Source organism: Rhinolophus hipposideros, assembly GCF_964194185.1.
Source record: "Rhinolophus hipposideros genome assembly, chromosome: 22".
Taxonomy (NCBI): Eukaryota; Metazoa; Chordata; class Mammalia; order Chiroptera; family Rhinolophidae; genus Rhinolophus; species Rhinolophus hipposideros.
Window position 1 is genome coordinate 18,182,053 of NC_138068.1, and position 13,908 is coordinate 18,195,960.

At 40.2% G+C, this 13,908-nt stretch overlaps 1 protein-coding gene across 1 annotated transcript in view; it reads right to left on the reverse strand.

The window, feature by feature from the left end:
• Nucleotides 1–13,908, reverse strand: part of CTNNBL1 (catenin beta like 1) — a 144,195-nt gene that overhangs the window by 106,953 nt on the left and 23,334 nt on the right. Inside the window, exons 2-3 of the mRNA XM_081034290.1 lie at nucleotides 8,693–8,881; nucleotides 4,852–4,958 (exon numbers count right to left, since the gene is read on the reverse strand). Coding sequence (XP_080890416.1) covers nucleotides 4,852–4,958; nucleotides 8,693–8,881 — 296 coding nt within the window. The remainder of the gene's footprint in view (nucleotides 1–4,851; nucleotides 4,959–8,692; nucleotides 8,882–13,908) is intronic.

Below are 13,908 nucleotides of genomic sequence, written 5' to 3' on the forward strand. Positions count from 1 at the left end.
TCAATTCTGTCTGGTGTGATGGAGAACATTCTGCTGGCCTGCCCATGTACATTTGCTCAGACCCGCAGGATGGTCTTCTCCAACCACAAGCGTGAATGCTAGCAAATGACCGGCAAAGTTCAAAAATACCCATAAAACAGCAGAAGCTGATGAGTCCTCCTACAAACACAAAACCAGCTATCAATGCATAGAAAACACGATGCTGCTTCCACCCAACTAAAGCAGCAGTGCTCAAAGTGGGGTCCTGGACCCCAGGGTGGGGATAGGAGGTGGTGGAAGATCCTTTTAGGGGTCTACAAGATCAAAACTATTTTCATAATAATTCCAAAACATTACAGGCATGCCTTGTTTTATGTGCCTTTGCTTTACTGCGCTTCACAGATACTGCATTTTTTACAAATCAAAGGTTTGTGGAAACCCTGCATCAAGCAAGTCTACCGGTACCATTCTTCCAACAGCATTTGCTCATTTCACGTCTCTGTGTCACATTTTGGTAATTCTCACAAAATTTCAAACTTTTTCATTATTATTATATTTATTATGGTGATCTGTGATTAGTGATCTTTGAGGTTACTAGGGCAAGACCCTCCACCAGCCAAAGTATTACAGTTCACTAAAGGCTCAGATGATGGTTAGCATTTATTAAGGAATATTTTTTAATGAAAGTATGTACAGGGGGTGCCAAAAAAATGTGTGCACATTTTAAGAAAGGAAAACTATTAAAATTGTAATACTCTATACCGATAACAAAAGATGAATACAAGTTACATTTGACTTCTGCAATTACAAGAGGTGCTCAGAGTGGTTACCATCAGTGTCCAGACACTTCTGATTACTGCGAACTACTGCTTGAGCAACGTTGCCCAAAGTGTCCGCTTGTATATATTTTGTTGGGCACCCCTGGTACATTGTTTTTTTCACGCATAGTACTACCACCCACTTAAAAGACTACAGTATAGCATAAATATATGCACTGGGAAACCAAAATATTCATGTGACTCGCTTGATTGCGATACTCACTTTATGGCAGTGGTCTAGAACCGCCCCTGCAATATCTCCGAGGTATGCCTATATTTATCTTTTGCACTCTCATTCTCTCAGAAGTGTACACTGGAGTTTTCCAGAGGGCTACACAACATGTGATGATATCACTGCCCTGATGGCCTAATGAAATGTGTGCTCGTATATTCTAGGATTTTCTAAGATAAACACTTTGGGGTGTACTCATACTTTAAGAGTGCAAAGGGGTCTTGAGATTAAAAAGTTTGAGAACTACAAAACTAAATACATCTGGCCCTGCAAAAATAAAAACGAGAACTACTCATGGACTTACCAGGGAAACAAGCATGCTCTACTCAATGTGATGTTTGGGAGAAAGATTACCCAGTGCAAAGTAGAGGTTGCATAAGGAGAACTGTCAGTTGAATCTGAAATGCAGCCAAATGAAGAGAGGCATTTTTGGGTATGCAATCAAAATGACAATTGCATATATGGGAAAATAAATTTGAATGTTTCTGATCTCAACTGGAAAGTTTCATTCAAATATGCTCTAGCAATTGTCATCTTAATTGTACCTCGCTGGGCTAGAGAATTACAAAAGACATAGCACCAGCAAGAACTGAAGAACTCAAGGTTAAAACTCAATGTAGTTTCCTAACCACCTTTGTTTATTTTCAAATATTTTTATTAAAAATATACCTAACATACAATGTTATATAAGTTTCAGGGGTACACCATAGTTAGTCAATATTTATATACCTAAAGAAGCGATCACCATGATAAGTCCAGCAACCATCTGACACCATGCCACACTATCACAGCCTAACCACTTCTGGACAAAAAAAAAGGAAGAAAAAAATAAAAAGAAAGAAAGAAAAGGGAAAAAAAAATATATATATATATATAAACATATATATATATATATATTCTTTATGCATAATTTCAATTTTCAAATGTTCAGATTTGAAAACTAAAATAGAATGTAAATTTTGTCTGAATGGAAAACACTGTTGGTTTTTTTTAAAAAATAAAATAACATTTTCTTAAAACTAGTTTATGAACTGTAATCCTAGAGCATCTGTGGTATCTAAGATGTGGTACATACATAACCTGCAGAAACGCATTGCTCTAAAATGACAGAAGAAGACCCACCAAATGGGCAAAAGTAATGCTGGTGTTCTAAGAAGTAAATTAGATTTCTTAAATTTCCAGTGTTATCAACCTGTGGCACAGCTTCCTTAGGCCCCAAGCAATAAGGATGCAATAAAGACGACAGCAACTACCTCAGATCTCATGTGTACTAAGCACCTGCAGTCTGGCAGGCACTGTGTTAGGTCCTACAAACAGAGACAAACAAGTCCATCTCCTCAAGGGACAGAGTCTAATGCAGGAAGAGCACTGAGTAAAGAAATAATAACACAAATGGCAAAGATATTAAAGACTAATCATGTTCATTGTGGGTAAGATCATAGGGAAAGAGACCTGTTGGTGGGAGAATAAAAGGATGTAGTGGGGAACGTGGCAACAGCTTTCAAATTCTAAATGTACGTATCCTTCAAACTGGGAATTCAACACTTATCCTATAGAAATACATTTTACACTAAGACACATGCACACAAAGCTTCACTGCAGCATTGTTCATAAAAGTATTGTTCAATATTTAAAATAACCAAATGTCCATAATAGAAAAATAATAATTAAGTCATGGTATCTACAAACCATGAACTACTATAACCAGTCACAAAAAATAAAGTAAATATGCATATATTAACATGGAAAGATCTGTTATATGACTAAAAAACAAATCAAGGTGCAGGATATGTACAGTATGATTTAGGTAGGAAAAAAATATTTGTGTATTTACATATACAGAGGGTGCCAAAAAAATGTACACACAGTTTAGAAAGGAAAAAACTGTATTAAAATTACGGTGATGGTAACCACTTTGAGCACCTATTGTAATTGTAGAAGTCAAACGTGACTTGTATTCATCTTCTGTTATCAGTATATGTTATTACAATTTTAATACAGTTTTTCTCCTTTCTTAAAATGTGTGTACATTGTTTTGGCGCCCTCTGTATATGTAAGTAAATATACAGAAAGCAATCTAAAAAGGCACTCACTGAAGTATCACAAGGGCTGTCTCTAGGTAGAGGAATGGGAAGGGGGTCAGTCCAGGAGAACTTTCCATTTTTACTCTACTTATGCACTGTTTGTATTTTTTACGATGACTGTCTATTCATGTTATTTGTGTAATCAAACACACACACACGCACACACAGTGCAGTATAACAAATGCTACTGTATGGTAGAAGTCAACACAAAACCTGGTAGGACTGTGGTACTGGGAAAGCTGAGCTGTAATCTAGCTACTTCTACCATCAAAGAAAGCTGTGGCCCTAGGTCCAGGAACAGGGCTCTCCTTTCTCCACCTCCTCATGTAGAGGACAGAGAGAACACAGTGGACCACATCGGCCTTTGCAGGTTGCCATGAGGACTCGATGACCTCTGATACCTCTGTGCCTTTGTTCATGCCAGTCACACTGCTTGGCATGACTTTCCATGTTCTGTTCTGCCTATTACAATCAAAATCGCTCTACAAAGCCCAGTTCAAACACCACCCCTTCTATGAAGCCCTCGATAGCCCCCAACTTGGTATTCATTGTTCCTTCTTCTATGCTCCCACAGCACTCTGTTTGTATCTCATTGAAGTATATTTCCCGCTACCGTGCATTTATAGTCCGTCTCCCTACACCCATAAACATGAGTGCAGAGACTGTACTATCTAACTCTTCAGTGCCTACAGGCCTTGGACACATTAAGATTCATTAAAAGTGGATGCCCTGGGAGGGAGAAAGACCAAGAGGGAAAGAGAGACTAAGGACATTAAAATCTGTATAAATATGAAAATCCCTTTAGTTAGGATGGAAAACTGACAAGGAGACATCAGATTCCTCCTTACAGCATTTCTTAGTGCACCGAGCAGCCAGTGTAGTGGCAATCATGTTAATTATCATTTCATAAGCACGTACTATGTGCCAGGTACTAAACACTTGGCACTATTTTCATTTATCTTCACAACTCTGTGAAGGAGGTATTATTTCTCTCTACAGATGAAACACCTGAGGCTAAAAAAGAAGTGTCTTATGTAAGGTCACATGGGAGTCATACCCATATTTCTTTAACACCAAAGCGTTCTACATTTTCTCAACAGGAAAGCTATTATTAACAGCAGCCAAGGTCAGTTTTCTTTGGGCCTCGAGAAGAATAATGTAGAAAAGAGTTAAGATAACAGGTCTGTTCTTTAGAAGGGCCTAGTCCTAGGCTGGCACCTGGGAACTTGGCTTTTAAAACGTTCCCTACATGATAAGGTTGTTTTGCCCATCTGAGGCACTGAACGTCTGCTTTCTTTTGGGAAATCTGGAATTCTGGTAGTCGTTGTTACAGAGAATGCCTACCTGACTTGTTCTCAACATATACTCTGGACTCAGAGTCTCACATAGGCTTTCTTGGACAGAGAAACTGCACATGTGTTGATGTATTTCACTGTTGGAGAAGGGAGCATTCCAGCCTGACCCCACTCAGTGGGAGGGAGAAAACACAGGAAGCCTGTAGATGAATTTCTCCACACTCTGCCTGATGTGTCTTTTCCCCTTGCTGATCCTGTCATATACGCTCAGTACCACTGACTCTGTGAGTCCTTCTAGTGGTTTCCCAAACATGTGGGTCGTCCTGGGACTCCTAACACAAATCACAAAAACCAAAGCAGACAAAACAGACAAACAAACAAAACAAAAAAACCCAGCAAACAAAACACCTCAGAGACAGGGTATTGGCAAAACAGAAGCTTACTTCTCTGGATTATCTGGAAACTTGATCCGCAACTCCTGGTTTTTGTATGATCTTTTCTCAAATGTAAGGATCATTTTCTTCACTGAGCTTTCATCCAATGGTTCCTCCTGGTGTAAAGGGACAAATGCAACAATTTCAGTCCAAAAGGACTTCTCATCCACGTACGCGTATTATTACTTCTTTCCGTGGCTCTTACATGCCATTCTGCCACTCATCTTTCTGGGTTAAATGTACAGTACAAATGTTATCTCCCTCACCAGAATGAGGGATAAGAGTCTACATCACATGCTATTTTGTATCACTCTGTGTGTCTCACATCTAGCACAGGAAGTTCAGTTTAAGGTGTTTACAGACTCAGTCATTCAACAAATATTTCTTGAGCATACTGTATGGCATGGAATAAGCAACAATATTAGGTAAATATTATTTAATATTTATCTTGTCCTTCTCCTTTGATGTACAGGTAAAATAATGCTCAGAGGTTTAAAAGAACTTGCTCAGTAAGTGACAATGGCCCTGAATCTTTTCCCCATACGAGAAGTCAGCAAACTATGGTCCACAGGCCAAATTCAACTCACTGCTGATTTTTGTACAGACCATCAGAATGGTTGTTAATTAGTGATAGTCACTGCTTTGCATTTCTTACACATTACTGTATCTGGTCCTTCCTAGCTGCTGAGAAGGGACACGGACAGGTTCTTAGAATCCAGATATAGCACCAACAATTAGAGGAAGCTCAGAGGAAACATTTAAAAACTAGTAGACCATACAGAGTTTTCTTCATGCACTGGAATACCTACAAAGGTAAATAAAATAAAATTTTGAAAACAGAATCATTTCCCCCCAAAAAAATCTACATTAAAATTTCGGAAATGTTTTCTCTTTGGTTTATTTTCCAGTTGAATGTAATGTGCTGCGATGCACTCTGCCTAATATTCTCTCCACTCCTAACTTCATAGCTTTGTACTCATTGACCATAACTCACACCTAAAAGCAATAAAGAAACTGCTATTAAGAGACCCTGAAATAGATCCTTTTGAAAAGCACGGAATCATCCCACAATTTTGTAAGCACACTCAACAACGTTAGCTATTATTTTATTAAATTTCGATTTTCATGTATTGGGTTTTAAGTGGAAGATAGCTATAAATTCATTTTGGGTATGACAGATATTTTAGATTTTTATCAGTGGCTCCTGGGTCCTGAGGTTCTCTGTTGGACCCCAGCCCCTCCCCAGTGTCTACAGCTAAAAGAGAGATTCCCTGACATGATGAAAACGGAAGTCAGTGCCCTGGCTCGGTCAGAACTCAGAGCCTCACTACTTACCAGCCACATGGCAACATTCCTTAGCTGAATATAATCCTCAAACCCTTACCTAATCCAACTGATTCTACCTCGTTAAGTCTTTCCTGAATTCATCCACTTGGCATTTAGAATAAAATCCCAAATCCTTCACATGACCTACATAAAGAAGGTCTGACAGGATCTGGCCCAGATAACCTCCCCAACCCCAAACCAGAGAAAACACCCCTGTTGGTGGCCCACGTCTACTTGTTCAATGCTGGCTCTCTAGCGCCCATCAGTGCCTGGCGCACAGCGGGCAGCCAGTGAAAATCTGCTGAAGGAAGGAGGGAGGGGAAGGAGAGGAGGAGGGTCGAAATAGTACCTGTATCTTCTAAGATCATAGATATGACCTAAAGAGATGAGGTACATAAAAATTGTTTTATAAACTATATGACACTATACTAATGTAAGCTGGTATTCTTTCTATTAGCAATAGAAAATAATGTACTATTAGGATTTAACTAAAATAATCTAAATTTCTACGAAAGGGTTAAATCACTTCCAAGCAATCAATATCGACTGCTTTTCTTTTCCTTGGCTAACATCTTGCCCACCCTGTAGGAAAAAACCATATTAGTGTTAACACAGCTCTCCAGGGATTCCCAAAGGCGGAGCCTCTCCAGGGGTTGGCCTTCCCGCCTTTAATTTCTCTCCAACACGAGGGAAAACTGAATGAGGGAAAACTGAATGATCAATCTTCGTCATCGGCCACAGCTGTATCTCCGATAGCTCAACATCAGAAACCAGAGGGAGATTTCAGAAAGATGAATGCTGGTGATGTAGCACAAAAAGGACAGTAATATTTTACAAGTTCACGTGACTTCACAGGGGCAAACATCACTTGTTTTTCATCAAATGGGACACTGGTGGCAGAGAGAAAATAACTCCTGGACTTGTAGCCTTCCATGTGTCATTTTTACAAAGCGATCTCTTTTTCCCTGTCCCTTAAGAGAAGGGCTGGTCCCACATTACATTTCTGTCTCCCAGGCTGGAAACCATTTACCCGTGACAGCCACAAGCCTGATCCTGCGGTACCAGCTTTGCCCTCCACGGGAATTATACCTGCCAATTAACTGATGCTGCAGGGCTAACAGATTGAGCAGAAGCTAGTGAGGGGGGAGGAAGGGAGGATGTGCTACACATACTGTTTGTCTAAGCCCCGCAGGGCTGCTGCCCTCAGAGAGGAAATGCGGGACTGTCTCCCACCGCAGATTTCCAAAGTGACACCATCTTTTAGGAGCAGACCCCCAAATTAGCGCTGGTCTAAATCCTAATGAGGAGAAAGTTACTGTCATAACACAGCAAAGACCTTTTGGAAATATGAATCAATTTTTTTTCCTCTTAGATTCACACTCCGGCTTCATTTTTTAAACCCAAACTTAGCATCCTATCTTTGAAGGAAGCAAAAAACAGCTGGCTCTTAAGAATCTATTTCCATAATTCATATCGAACAAAATGCCAGAGTGAAATAATATACAAGTTAACACTTAAGGATTTAAAAAGACACAAAAGTAAGGTCAGTCTATTTTTAATCACTGATCTTTTACCTCTACTCTTTTCAGCTTCATTCATTTATTCATTCAATAAATATTTATTAAGGGTCTACCAAGAACTAGACATTGCTCTGAGTGCCAGAGATTTAGTGATGAACAAAAGAGAGCCAGTCCCTGTTTTCACAGGAGGTTGGGGAGGGGACAACAAATGAGTAAAATAAACACACAGGAATTTCAGATCATGGTAAGTGCTGTGAAGAAACTATACAGAATAAAGCGATGAGAGAATGACTTGCTGACCTACCTCAGAGATCGGAAAGCTGTCTCTGAGGAGGAAATATCTGAACTGATACCTTAATGAGAAGAAACCAGCCATGCAAAGCATCAGAAGAGCATTCCAGCAGAGGGCACAGAAGCAAACAGGTCCAGAGGCAGGAAGGAGTGAGTGCAAAGGCCCTAAGGCATCTTGAGGACCAGCAAATGGAAAGGCCCGTAGGCATCTCTTTCCCTAAACTATTTTTTCAGTAACACCTAAATACCCAATCCCTTTGCTCCCCCTGAACTTCTCCACTTCCGCTACTTTGCTTATGCCATTTCAAATGTCTGGAAAGGTCATCTCCCACTTGTTTCCTTTCGAAGACTACTGACTATATTAAAGAATGCGAGCACCTTCTGTGTCCTCAGTGTGGCCTAGAAAGCCGCCCTGACACTCCTCAGTCAGTACCAACAGCCCCACAGGTCAGTGCTTGGGCTTCAATTATAACATCATGTAGAATAATTTAAAAATTCTACCTGTCATGTTCTTTACACTTTGCAAAATGCTTTCCCAACTCCATCATCCCACTTAGCCTTCATGTCAACACGATGAATCCATATTCTTAACCCCATGTTACAGATAAAGCTGGCAAGCTCAGAGAAAGGAAGCATTTGGCCCAAAGTTACACGCTCCAGAGCCTGTCTCAGGGTCAGCCATCTCAGCTCCCAGGCCACCTCTGCCATCTCACCTCTTCCTCTTCCTCCTCACCCTCTCGGTCAATAATCTGAAGTAGCCTTTTTTTGTCATCATCTGCTTCTTCTACCACAGTCATTTCCTCTTCCCGATGGCGGCCACGTTCCCGAGTACCAGCTTGTCTCCGACGTGTTTTCAGCTCTTCCTCTTCATCATCCCGGGGACGTTTTGTGCCCCTGTTGGGCTGAGAAAAAGGAAACACAGGAATTTCAGAATTGGAAAAGACATAGAAGGGCCGACACTGCAAAATTCTAGAAGCTTTCCAGAATTCCCCAACTGAAAAGCAAGCATCGCGGCATACAATTTCTCCCACAAAATGGAGTAAAGCTCTAAGTGGTATCTTTCAAACACTTAATGAACCTACAAATACATGATTACAGTCACCTTTAAGGTAGTTGGCTTTTTTTTTAAACAGAATTTTTTCAATATGCCATGTTTCACTATTTCACAAAAGTTCCTGTGTATGCAGAAATCATAGGGAACAAAGTCACTTTGAGATGGGGACACTAGATTAAACTCAATTTATTTGTTAACTAAAAAAAAAACAACAAAAACAGCCAAGTACCTTGTAGGTGACTGTAATACATACGCGTACAAGCTCCAACACAAACAAGTTGTACATAGTTTTAATGCATATGTAAGAAAGATTCCAGTCATTCACCAGTAGTTCTAACAGAGAATACTACATGTGTAACTTCCAAGGGTCGACTGCACTCCAAATTCCTACTTTACAGAAGAGTAGAGTTAGGCCCAGAGGTCAAATGTCACCCAAGGTCACAAAACCTGCAGCAAAATGGGCACTACTGAAATGGGCTTCAGAGTTGAGAAGAAACAGCACTGCACTGGACATCAAACAGCCCGATGTCTCCATTCAGCTCCATTACTTACTACTGATGCGACTTGGGGCATTTCATTTAACCTTAGTTTCCTCATCTGCAAATAGAGATTATAACCCTTTTCCCTGTTAACTTCGAAAGGACACTTTTGTGTCTGTGTGTTTATCATTTATTTTTTCCAGCTTTACGGAGCTATAATGACATAAAATACTGTGTAAGTCTAAGGTGTACAACATGATGGTTTGATTCACGTCCATATTGTGAAATGATTACCCCAACAAGGTGAGTTAATACCTCTACCTCACATAATTATCTCTTTTTTTTTCTTGGTGGTGAGAGCATGTAAGATCTACTCTCTTAGCAATTTTCAAGTATATGATATGGTATCGTTAACTACAGTCACGGTGCTATACGTTAGATCCCCAGAACTTATTCAGCTGATAACCGGAATTTTGTACTAAAAGGTGAAAGAACTCTACACTCCAACAGTGCTAAACAAATATAAAAATGTTTACTACGAAGTGACCCATGTGATTGTCTTCCCCCACATAAAACTTTTGGGTTGGGCTCCTCAATAAGCTTTTCTGTATCAGTTATAACAATTGCACGCACCAACAGTGTGCTCAGTGGGATGTGGTACGTTGCTACCAAACAGGAAACAATGCCCCGATGATTGCCAGCGTGCTCAGTTATCCGGTGCCGACAGACGAATCTCTATCATACACGTTACACATCTCACCACGACTTACAATCCACACTGTCACTGAGCTCTGCCATCCCAGCGGGGCGAAGTCAACCCCTCTACATGGCTGTCCCCTGCTGGGGACAGATCAGGTGCTTCCATAAGTCTAAGCAGATGACATTGCTTAGAAAACTCACGTTAGACAATTTGGCTTGTGGGGTACTACCTGCTACGTTTCATTCTCTTCCTAGTCTCCCTAGGATAGATTATAATTTCGTATGATCATATTCTATTTCCACAAATACAAAAATCTATGATCATCATTACTGATCTACACTTAAAAAAAAAAAAAAAAAAGACCTCAACATGCCCGTAAACCCACACTACAAGAAAAGGGAGGTGGTGGTGTTCGTGTGAAAAGGGGGAAGGAAAGGTAGCTTGATCCGAAAGGAGGGCAGGCTCCAAACTAGAAATCTGTAGCTCCCCAGCAGGTAAGGAACTTCCGTCCCTGGGAGCTCTCATTCTTTCAGGCTCATAAAGCAAGCCCTGCTGCGATTCTGATTAGCGTGAGCCTGCTGCAGCAGCCATAGTTCTCCACGGAAAGGAGATTTCTGTGTTGTTTATCTCTGAGGGGAGAGAGAAAAGGCAGTGGACCACAATTAAGAGGAGAAAGCTAAATACTGCCACAGTTAAGAAATGCAAAATGGAAAGAACACTAGCAATGTCTCTTTTCAACACATCTTCCAATCTGCTTCTTTAAAACAAACATGTCAGAGGTCAGAGTTTTTCATTTTTACCTTTAATAATTTCCACTGCAAATAGCACTTTCCTTCTGTCGAACTTAAAGCACTTATTTTAATCTTCACCACATCTCTGGGGAAGAGAAGTAGTTAACAGTTCTATTTTATAAGCAGGGAGACAGGATGCCTGAGACTTTTTAATAAACTTGTGCAAAGACAACCTAGGGCCTTCTGAAAGTTGTACCTGATCTCTGGGAAATCGGCAGAGCTACCCTGATTCCAGAACCTTAGGGACTTTCAGGCAAGAACATATACCCATAAACATAAGGCATACGAGGCCTTGGCCAAGTTAAAGTAAGTTTCTCTAAACCATTCATTCAACACACAATTTATTAAAGAATTCCAAGGCGTGATGGATCTTCTGGCCCAGTAGCAGGCCCAGGCTCCCATTAGGGGAAGGTCTAAACAGAGACACAAGGACAGACAGGGCCAGCATGGATTCTTGAGACAAAAATAGCTTTGTTAATCTTTATGAATAGTCTAAACACAATATTCCTAAGAGGGCAACCTTTAGGTTCTCCAGCTATTTCTCTAACTCCCTTCTTCCTTATGCAGGGTATTCAGCTTCGGCTCCTCTCAGAACAACTCCTAAGCAGAGGATGGCAGAACCTACTAGGATGCTGTGACATGGTCCCTTCACCAATATATCAGTTCCCACCTTCCTCTTTAACAGATGGGTAAGCCATTCAAAGGCCCTGATACATTTTATTTCATCATTTTTCTTTCCCAAGGCATAATTTTAAGAACTTCTGTTCTTTACTTCTGTTCTCGACTCTCAATCGTCTCTTTTTCTGATACTAACACTCCAAACAGAGAAGTTCATACTCATTTCTGAAATTTTACCCCTCTGAATAATCAAATAATTCATTTCTTTAACAAATATTTATTAAGTGCTAACTATGTATAAGGGGCTGGGCTGGGGACAGCAGACGTAAGTGTAAATAAAACAAACACTGTTTTGCTATCAAGGGGCTTAAGAGTCTGAGTCTGTCCAATCAAAATATAATGCAAACCATAGGTATAGTTCTAAAATTTTTAGTCGACACATTTTAAAAAGTAAAAAGAAACAGGTGAGATTAACTTTAGTAATATATTTTGTTTAATCCAATATGTCCAAAATATCATTTCAACATATATAAAAAGTTACTAATGTGATGTTTTACATTCTTTTTTTTTTAATACTAAGTCATTGGAATTCGGTTAGGCCCATTTTACACTTACCGTGTAATTTCACACAGACCTAGCCCTATTTCATGAGCCGAACAGCATACACAGCTACTGGACAGCACAGGTCCAGGGGATTTTCACCTGGGGGTGGAGGGGAGTCCCTGTTCTCTAATAAAACCAAAATGGAACTGTCTTTCCAGTAACACTGAATGAAATATGGACTCATATAAAGCTGAAGTTCTGTTTATAAAAGGTCCCCACTAAAAACCGTGAGGCGAGCAACAGCCCGGCCCAGAAATAAACTGCTGGCTTACATTTACCAATATTCACCACTGAGAGAGAGATCAGTTACACAAAAGAAAGCAAGAGCATGTGAGTGGGGAAGAGCCTCGGAGCTGTCCAACAGACTTCACCACAGAGGAGCCAACGGGCTCTGATTCCAGAAGGGAATACCACACTCACAGCCTATCAGAAAGGTCAAGCTCCCCTTGTGTCTTATGCAACCAATCCCAAAAGGATTAAGTCATGCTTACCTGTCACCTTTGGAGATTAATTTGTTTGGGTACGTGAAAGGTGTTTGGAATCCCTCAAGAAGAAGGAATGACAAAAAGAACTGTTTGTAATAAAGTCATTCCTCTGCTTCTGCTTCCCACAGGACTCGAGAAAAAAATGATTAACTCTTAACTTCTGATGGACCGGAACTCAGCCTTTAAGAATTTTTACAATCTTCTACGTTCCCTGCCTTACTTCCAACAGGTGGTGAGCAGTAGAAATGCTCACTAAGCATTTGCCACCATCCTACCAGCTAGTAGCCTTTCTAGGCTACATAAAGGATTCTCTTTTGCTCAAAACTTATATAAGCTTCAAAATTATACATATATAAGGTGCCTTTACTTTCCAAAAATCTTGAAGCCTATTGTGTGTGTGCGTGTGTGTGCACGCACGTGTGCATGTGTGTGTGTGTGTGTGTGTGTGAGAAAGAGAGAGGGAGAGAGAGATGGATTGATGATATATATATCCATTCCCCCAGAAATACAAATCAAGACATCTCCATGAAAGCTTTAAAAGAGTGAAAATATTAAATAATTGCAATCTGCCTAGGATACTCCCTGCGTACCTAGACAATATCCAACCTAAGCTTTAGGTTTCATTTTTCCCTCTCTCCCTCTCTCTCTTTTTTTTTTTAATTAAAAAGCAGTGAGAAGCTGTAGCTATAATGAGGGGCTGTGGGAACATGCAGTTATATTGGGCTCAAAGCAATGTACCATAGGAAGGGGCTACATCCCCAGAACAAATCCTGAATTAAAACTCCACTATGAAACCAACTCCACTTCCTCAGAGCATGCATTTGCAGTCTATATTATCGCATTTAGGGTCTGTCTTGACCTGTTAGCCTTGGGCGTGGGGGAAAAGACAGGGGACTTCAATAATAAGCAATAATGGTATCATTATGATAAATTATGAAAACACACAGTGCAATTATCAATGTGAGGAGCACATTTGTACCGGGATATACCAGTGTAGACGTGTGTTGTATGGGGAACATCTAACCGTAGCTCAATATTCCAAGTTACCTGGCTAAGAAAGGAGATAATTTTCTAAAATGTACTTTCATGCTAATGGAAGAAAAAGTATGTTCAATTTTATTAAGGGACTGGAAAAAGTCAAAGGAAATCTTCTACAACCTTACAATAAATCAGGAATTCTTCAGAAAAGGACCTTCGAA